General features: G+C 37.5%; 1 protein-coding gene across 1 annotated transcript in view; it reads right to left on the bottom strand.

Moving 5' to 3' along the window:
• Positions 1-5,092: 5,092 nt before the first annotated feature.
• Positions 5,093-9,192, bottom strand: part of LOC134679199 (uncharacterized) — a 30,001-nt gene continuing 25,901 nt past the window's right edge. The window contains exons 9-12 of the mRNA XM_063538076.1: positions 8,923-9,074; positions 8,717-8,832; positions 8,132-8,290; positions 5,093-7,615 (exon numbers count right to left, since the gene is read on the bottom strand). Coding sequence (XP_063394146.1) covers positions 5,202-7,615; positions 8,132-8,290; positions 8,717-8,832; positions 8,923-9,074 — 2,841 coding nt within the window. The 3' untranslated portion in view covers positions 5,093-5,201. The remainder of the gene's footprint in view (positions 7,616-8,131; positions 8,291-8,716; positions 8,833-8,922; positions 9,075-9,192) is intronic.

Genomic DNA, 9,192 nt, shown 5'->3' with positions numbered 1-9,192 from the left:
TTGTATATTGTATAGGTTAAGGCCTAAGTTTTGATACTTTAATAGTAGTTTAATGTGACTGCTACATAATGAAAGGCATTGAAGTGTGTGGGTGTATTTTATATGGGTTCATAATAGAATCACACGAGTGTTTTAATGCCTAATTATGTACAGTTACATACACTGCTTTATCTACACACTTCTAATATGGCTCTTCAGCGTCTTACGGCAGGTAGAACAACACTTGTTTAAACTATCTTTCGAATACCACCGTCTCCATCCATTCTGTTTGGCAGTGTATTTAAGTTGTTCTGGGGCAAGCATCTGGAGACACCCTATAATTCCACCCTATATAAATAAACACACCTATAATATTTAGTTGATAGCTTATCGCCGTTAGTATTGGCATCGAGTAGGACTGTAGTACCTATTACTTTGACCTGGAGAAAAAATACTCTGTTCGCCGCATGTCCTTAAAAACAAATCAGTTTTGTTTTTCTTGTGTCCTTGGAAAAACTGGTTTCACCTAAGTTCCAGATGGCAGATGGTTTGTAGGTAGGTACCTAATATATGTAATTTTTGTATTTTCAGTTTAACCATAATATTATAAAAATATGTGTAGACAATAAATGGATCCACAGCCTTTTATCCCCGCATATTTTACCGCGTATGGTTACTAAACCGATAATCTATGCCTCTTTTTAAAGGTAGCAAACCATGCCGAACGTGGAATCCCTTTTTTTTAAAGGAGTACGTTAACGATTTAATATATTCTGGTGAAATAATAGCCGCAACATTTCGGTACTCTGTATTTCGCTAAGATCCCATGTTACAGGCTCAGCCTAGTGTGGGGATCACTGTACTGCCTCTCCTGTATTGGCTCCTCTACACGATGGCCCAGCGCTAGGCCAGATGGCCATGCGATGGTAGGAACTCAATTACACGATGGTGACATTCAGTTGTGATCTATCCGGTTTCCAAGATGGACGTGGAAGCATTAGCCGTTGCAGAAATTTATCTATACGCCACATGGTAAAGGGTATAGCAGCCTTTGAAAAATTGCCCCCAGCGTTTTTGGGTCGAAACTATAATCAAACGATGCTTTTTGAAGAGGTAATATCCTGCACAACGTTTCATCCCCCTGTTACCTCCTGGGGGTGAGAAACACCCAATTAACCCCAAAACTGTTTTATTTATTTTTTCTTAAACTATGAAAGTGTCAAATTTCAAATTTTGTAGAAATATTAATGAGACTAAAAGCTAAATATTAAAAAATATATAACCCTCGTAACAATTTAAATTCTTGTAAAAAAAACATTTTGTATAACAAGTATCACTGTTGTTTCAAACCAACTTATATTCTACATCATTCCAAATTTTCATCTTCCTAGCCCAGAAGGAACATTGCGAAATTAATATGAATTGGCTCTTTGGTGCCTACTGTTCATTTAACTCCTACACTAGCCTTGCATTATTAATAAACAATTGCCTGCGACCGGACCGCTGCTTGTGTTCGATTTCAAAAAGGTGGGGATAAATAAGTATAAACCAAACTCATTTGTACTTATAAAACAATTATTTCTTTACTAGTAACATAATTTTAATGTGTATTCATAAATTAAGTAAGTAAAAAATAATTATTCAATCAACCGTCATCGCTGTCTTCGTTAATACTTAATAATTGTCAAATTATCTAAGTAATCATCAAATATGTCAGTCAGAATTTCGGCTGGTTTTATATTACTGAAGCAATATGCGAACAGCAACCTGCAGTTCGGTTTCCATTGGGGCAAGTACAGAAGTGATCGCTGATACCTCGGTAGTTGTTTTTATTGGGCACATAACGTATGAAAATAGGGTATGTCTTTTTATTTATATGACGTGACTATATGTATTCTAAGAATATCGTTTTCTCTGGAAAATTCAATATTAATCGACCCATCTGCATATTTTGGCTGCAGGAGCGAGACGTTGCGTACTAAGCATAATATAATGAGTAGTGCCTATAGGTTAGCTAGCCTAGAGGTTATTTGTGACCCCAAAATGCCGATTAAGTTGAAGGGACAGGTCTATAAGACCATCATTAGACCTGCCCTTCTGTACGGCAGCGAGACTTGGCGTTTACTAGAGCGGCACAAGCAGGAACTGCGTGTCACGGAAATGAAGATGCTACGGTGGATGTGCGGAGTTTCACGCAAGGATCGCGTCCGAAACGCCCACATTCGGGGTAGTCTTGGCGTCCGTGACATCGCAGACAAACTGCAAGAGTGTCGCCTTCGTTGGTATGGCCACGTCTCGCGCAGACCGGCAAGTTACGTGGGTAACAAATGCCTGGCCATGCCGCCTCCTCCCGGTACGGGAAGAAGAGGCCGGCCCAAGAAGCGATGGCTTGATGTCGTCAAGGAGGACATGCGTGCCAACGGACTCACTACCAGGGATGCCGAAGATCGGGCAAAGTGGTCACGAAGGAGTCGGAAGGCGGACCCCGGGTCCTCGCGCCCCGCGCGGGGGCACAGCCGGGATTGACGCCAGGATGATGAATGAGTAGTGCCTACTAAATAGTACATTCATTTTAATTTCGCAATGTTCCTTCTGGGATATGTCGATGAAAATTTTATAACGATTTTACAAGAATTTAAATGGTTAGGAAGGGTCATATTTTTTAATATATTATAGCTTTTGTCTCATTAATATTTGTACAAAATTTGTAATTCGTCACTTTCATAGTTTAGGAAAAAATAAATAAAACAGTTTTGGGGTTAAACGGGTGTTTTTCACCCCCAGGGGGTAACAGAGGGATTCACCCCCAGGGGGTAACAGAGGGATGAAACTTGTGCAGAGTATTACCACTTGAAAAGCCTTTGTTTGGTCATAGTTTCGAACCGAAAACGCTGGGGGCAATTTTTCAAAGGCTATTCAGCTATACCCTTTCCTATTCCTTCTTTACTTCCATAATGAGGCCACGTACTCGTCACTTTTAATTAAAAAAAACCGTAAATTGATACTGAGCACAAACGTCCACGCTCGACCGCGTCCGAGCACGAACTGTGGATTGGGCCACGTGTAGATGCGTACCGCCATCGCTGGCCCACCTTTGATGTGCGGACTTAAAACCGACACCGCGGCCATCCCATCGCCATTCGCCGCGTCATAAGCCATCCGACACCACTAGAGTTACAAAGTCTACAGAGATTTTGATACCCTACGCAGTGCAAGTGTTATTTATAAATACGTCTTAATTTCATAGAAGTTTTAAATAGACGCACTGCGAGGGCTATCAAAATCGCTGCCGACTTTTCACGGCCTGACTCTACCCTCTACACGTTGGCCCACCATAGTGGGCCAATATGATGGGTCATCGTGTAGCTGTAGAGGAACCATAATATTCATTTCTGAAATAAATATATTTAGAATCCTTTTTTATTTTGTCGTGCATATCTCGCCACCTTTTCTCGGAATTCGATGGGGAAAATGTACACCTATTTCAATTGAATGTGGTAGACTTACAAATAGGTTATCGAAAAATGAAGTATAGATCTAACTCTAAGGCACTGGTCCCACCGCGAGCTAGTAAGCTATGAGCTATCGGCTATAAACACGAACAAAAGATAAGCACTCCCGTGTAAATAAAAGAGACACGGCGATATTTATAGCTCACCGCTGGGCGAGTAACTATAAATATCGCCGTGTCTCTTTTATTTACACGGGAGTGCTTATCTTTTGTTCGTGTTTATAGCCGATAGCTCATAGCTTACTAGCTCGCGGTGGGACCAGTGCCTTATAATGAATATTTGAACTCAGCTAGCTAGCACACATTCAACACCAAGAACCCGACTGTCGGGTACACTGTTCGTAGCGACTACGCGCTACATACGGCGAACCCGTGGCTACGCGCTACGAGCGTAACCCGTAGCACTTAGTGGTAATGAATGTGTTAAAATAGTGCTTGTAAGTAGTAGAAAATTGTAACTTTCCAGGGTAATCTTTAGTGGGTATCCACGTGTCGTATCACATCTGATAAGTCTAATTTATGAGCCAAAAGAATTCGTAGTTTTTCTATAAACGTATAGGGGTAATGGGATTTTGAAAATTGGCAGCATAATTGGTTTGCAACTTTAACTTACCTGCTGTACCGCCTCTCCGTTAAACTGTTGTAACATTTCCTTATAGCGGCGCCATCTGTTCCTCAATTAAATGGTATATCTAATAGAATAAAAAACAGTAAAATAAATTTATTATTTTAAGAGTAATATTTATTAATCCACACATATGTATACGAATAATACTAAGTGTCAAAGTATATAATTGGCATGTTTCGCGAAATGTACCTATTTATTTCCCATCACGGAACAATGGTCTTTCAGATATTTGCGAGGCGTTCGCGGAACCAAAGTCAACACGCAGAGGTCCTTTTGACACTTTAATGAAATGTAAGGGATACACCGAGCGGATACTGCCCCTGTTCTTGTTCGAGTCATAGGCAGGTGTAAGGACCATTGAGAGTTGATGGAATCTAAAATGAACTAGGCTATTTGGTATACTAAGTGACTATGTACGTAGTTGTATTACGTCACTCGTTCTTATTGGTTCCAGGGCCAGTGTCCATACAAATCTGCCTCCCTCTCGCTATTAAGGTGTTTTGTTCAAAAGGGCAGTAAATAAAAATGCAAAATTGAGACATATGTTGATTAAAGTTTTTTTTACTCTTCAAGCCGTTGGGAATAAGTGGTTAAAGTCCTTCGGGTTACTAGAGCCCACAAGATCACAGGTTTGGTTTACTAGCGCAGGGCCGTCGTAAACTATGCTGGGGCCCTTGGGCACATAAGAATTTGGGGCCCTTTTGGAAAGTAAAGAAAGCGAATTAAACTAACATTTTTTCTACTATAATCTTCTATTTATTATGGGTAATCAAAAATATTGTTACTGTCTGTCCTTCGGGGCCCCATGAGGATGGATGGAGGCCCTGGGCAGGGGCCCCGTGTGCCCTTGTGGTAAAGACGGTACTGTTAGCGCCATTTGCACCGTTCCACTAACCCGAGGTTAAACCGTTAAACCTTGAATTACCATGGTTACCAGTACTATTTTACACTTGGTTAACTGTTTAACCGCTTAACCCCGAGTTAGTGGGATGGTGCAAGTAACCCTTAAATGATTTATATCTGAAATTAAAGAGGCAGTTTGACTAATATTAAAATTTGTAGAATTTTAAAAGAAATATTATTTTATTTACTCTTTTTTGTGATTTCCATTTTCTTCACAGTACCAGTACTAGCTTCTGTATCGTTAGATGAACCGGAATTTGAATGTTCTAGTTTGTTTTGATCACTTTTATCATTACTTATTGCACTTTTTAAACTTCGGTTTAATATCGTAGAGGATCGTATAAAACCCCTTTGTTTCACTTTTACCGCTTTTTCTGGAGGTCTATGAATACTTTCACTTCTTTGTTGTAATTTATTAATACCGTAGTTAGGTTTGATTTGAGCTGTTTTTTCAACACATGAGTCACTTGGTAGTTGTAAATCTGTTATGCACACGTAATTTTCTTTAGATGTTGGAACCGTATAGGTAGTATTTACTTTCACTGGAACTATTTCCATTTTTTTCTCATATATTGTTGCTGGACCTTTCGAATCTAACATGTCCTCGGAATTAGTAGGTGAGTCTACCCCTCCCACTAACTCTTGAATGAGTTTATCTTCACCTAAGTCTTCGGTGAAATCACATTCTAAAATATCCATGTCATCGTCAGAACAAACTGAAGAAAATGATGCTACTGAGTAGTCGTTACAAGTATGAAAATTGTCAGGTAATCTCACTCTTGGTACATTACTGGACATACTTGTTAAACTCGGCGATGCTTGTATAAAATCAGACACGGATACATTGATTGCATCATCAGACGATATTATTACTTTTGGATATTCTCTGTTTTGAGAAGTTACAATAGAATCTCCGCCTTTATAAGTACCCGCTTTTCGCGTTGAAAATTCATCTATATTCTCATAGTTAATTATAGAATTATTATATTTCACATTTCTGCCTGCGTCGGATGATTCAAAAGAAGACAATGGTTTAGAATATTTATACGCGAGACGCCGATCCAAAGTTGTTGTTCTTGGTGGTGGTTGTGGAGGAATCTTAAGGGAATCTGAATCACTTTCTATACTTTTTTCATACTGACGAAATGTTTGCAGAGCTGTAGGCTGCAAAGAAAACCTTTTTTGCAGTTGAGGTAAATCTGGCAAAACTTTAGGAAAATTCCTTCTCTTAATTGTCAGCAGAGCTTCTGATGTTGATAAGGGCTCTACTTCTACCCTGTCACTAGCAGACGTAACATTAATATCATTTCGGAACGTAACAGGTGGCAATATATCTTCTAATCCCTTATCTGGCTTAATTGTGTTTTTAAGAATATTGTCGTACTTCATGTCTGTGACTGGATCTGAACTGGAATGTTTATGAGATATTTTTAAAGGAATCTCATCTTTTTCTATAGACAATGTTACTTCGTTAGTGAATTTTATTTTATTTCCATTTTCGGAATGTTTTTGGTCAGTTATTTTGAGTGACTTTTTTAGCTCTATAGGTTCTTGTTGAAGTATAGAATTTGTCCGAGCCGTTGGTGTTGCATCTATTGCTACGGAAACCTTTTTAGAGGCAGAGCTTTCGGTTCCCTTGCTTTTTAAAGAATCCGTTGATTTACCTGCTTCTTTAATACTAGAATTGATTGATTTTTTATGACTGGAAATAGATGATGATGAACTAAATTTAGAAGCTGAGGTGTTTTTTTGACAATTGGCGTTATGTAGTATAGATTCTTTTCGTCCAAAATCAGTTATGTGTAATGTTTTAGGAATTTTAGCATTTGGTAGTAATTCTTCTGATCTTGTAAATATATTTGGAGGAGCAGATGGATTGTTGACGTTAAGTGCAGTATTAGATTTTCGCATTATATTAGGTGAGCATCTATGCATTACTTCATTTGCTATCCAGTCCCTTACTTTAGTATGTGCATCTAAAGTACTAGTTGAAAGATGTCTCCTGAGTTGAAATCGTTCTCGGAAACCACCTGAATCGTCTGATTTAGGCGTTTTACACAATTCTTGTTTATTTTTTACATTCTGATTGCCTCTCATTTTACTAAGACTCATTGATTTTATAACGCTACAACCAGTTTTTAGCGTTTGAAGAGCATTCTTATCATCTTTTGAATTTTTTTGACCGATTATGTCAACCTCGCCAACATTTGCACGGGTTCGACGGTTAAGCTGTGCCATGTTTTCTCGTAAATTGATATTCCTCTTCTTAAAACATAAGACGGCGCAAATTCCAACATTTACAGCTAGAAAAAGGAGTCCCAATGACACAATAAGAGTAATTGTTGATGTGGACGTTTTCACTTGAACATCGTTTATATTTTTAGGCTTTGAGGTTGAAGAATAAACTGTACTTTTCTCTATTATTTTCGGTGAAATAGGTCTAGACGGTGATTTTATTGATTGTATTTCATGGTAAATAGCGTCAGTGTTTGGCGAATAAACTGGCGGAGAGTAAGGTTTTACTCTACCATACATTGGTGAATTAACACGAGGCGTATCAATGATAGTCGGCGTCCAAATTCTTCTTATAGGATCTGTAAAAAATAAAAAACAATCATACGTACCCATGTAAATATACAGGATGTCCCATTTAATATTTATCAAACAAAGGCTATTGATAGAGACCATTAAAGCTACCGATTTGCCTCTATATAATGATTAATTTTCGCTGATCATACATAATAATTAATTATGTTCAGCGAAAATTAATGGTTTCGGAGTAATCATTAACGTTTGGTTACCCGTGAAACTTATTAGATTGTAACAGTAAGATTATTTTAAACATTATATATAGTGAAAACTGTGTCAGAATTTTATTTTACATACATTAATATTTAGTACATATGTAGTCTTGTATTATCCAACAATTAAGGAAAAAGTATCGTCATTTATGAAATCATAAGGAAACGTATTCATCAAAAAAAATATATTGAACCCATTCTCTGTCGCTAATCTTAACCATTTCAAAAAAAATGTACTTAGTACTGTTGAGGGTTGTAAAAGCGATACTCAACCTGGATACCTATCTGAAAAAAAAATGTATAAAGTACCTTGTGCTCTGTTAACTACTTTTGGCTTTTGCGTTGTCGGCATAGGCGTAAACTCGTATAAAGGGTCTCGGACAAATTTCGTCATATTATTAGGCAAGGTATCAATCCAAAACTTAGTATAGCGGGATCTGTAAAAACTGCTTACTAAAGGCGGAATGTCTGAAATAAAAATATTTTTTATTGATTATCTAATCCATAATTGATCTGAAATATTCCTTGATTATTTTAAATTGACAAACAACGGAGTAAAAGATCCAAATATGTATTTCAGTAAGAGAATAAATAAAAGTCTTCGCAATTCAGCGTTAGACCATACGAGTAGATATTTTTGTTATAGGTACATATTAGACATAGTTAGGTACATAATAAATGTTAGTTAGATAATAGGTATGGTTAGTTTAGGTTAGGTTACACGTGCTAGGACTTAAATAATACCCCTCTTATTCATAAACGTCTCCTAAAGTTGACAAGCTGATAATCATCGTTTGTCCCTTTCCATCATACCAATACGTCGGAAAGGGATAAAGACTATTATCGGCTTGTCGACTTTAGTAAACGTTTATGAATAAAGGGGTAAATGTTTACCTAATTTTAAATAAGATTTATGTTCCTCGTTGTACTCTGGCCATTCAACGTTATATTGATCCCATTGCCTGCGGTCTAAAGTAAAATATTCGTTTACACTCTGCGTATTGGGTGTCCTGAAAAATTATACGTATAAAGATAAGTTTATATAATCGAAATAGCTTTTATGCAACTTATGCAAGTCTATTTGTAAAAATTATGCTTACCCGATTTTTACAAAATTAGTCCATAATCTCATTATAGCTTCACTCAGCAGTTTTTCTTTCGGCGTGTATTCGGAATGAAAATGAGTGTTAGCACCACCCAGAGGTGCACCCAATACATAAGGCAATTCTTCTCCATGGACACTTTTATTTAGCTGCAATATAATATAACGTTATATATACCTATGTAATTAATGTTTATGGAAGCCCAATACACTCCAGAGCAATTCAAACTGATCACTATTTATTGTATGGCAGTCTCCATACAAAAAT

The sequence above is a fragment of the Cydia fagiglandana genome, chromosome Z, assembly GCF_963556715.1.
Source record: "Cydia fagiglandana chromosome Z, ilCydFagi1.1, whole genome shotgun sequence".
Lineage (NCBI taxonomy): Eukaryota > Metazoa > Arthropoda > Insecta > Lepidoptera > Tortricidae > Cydia > Cydia fagiglandana.
Note: the sequence above shows the minus strand (reverse complement) of the source record. Positions and strands in the feature narration are given on the sequence as shown.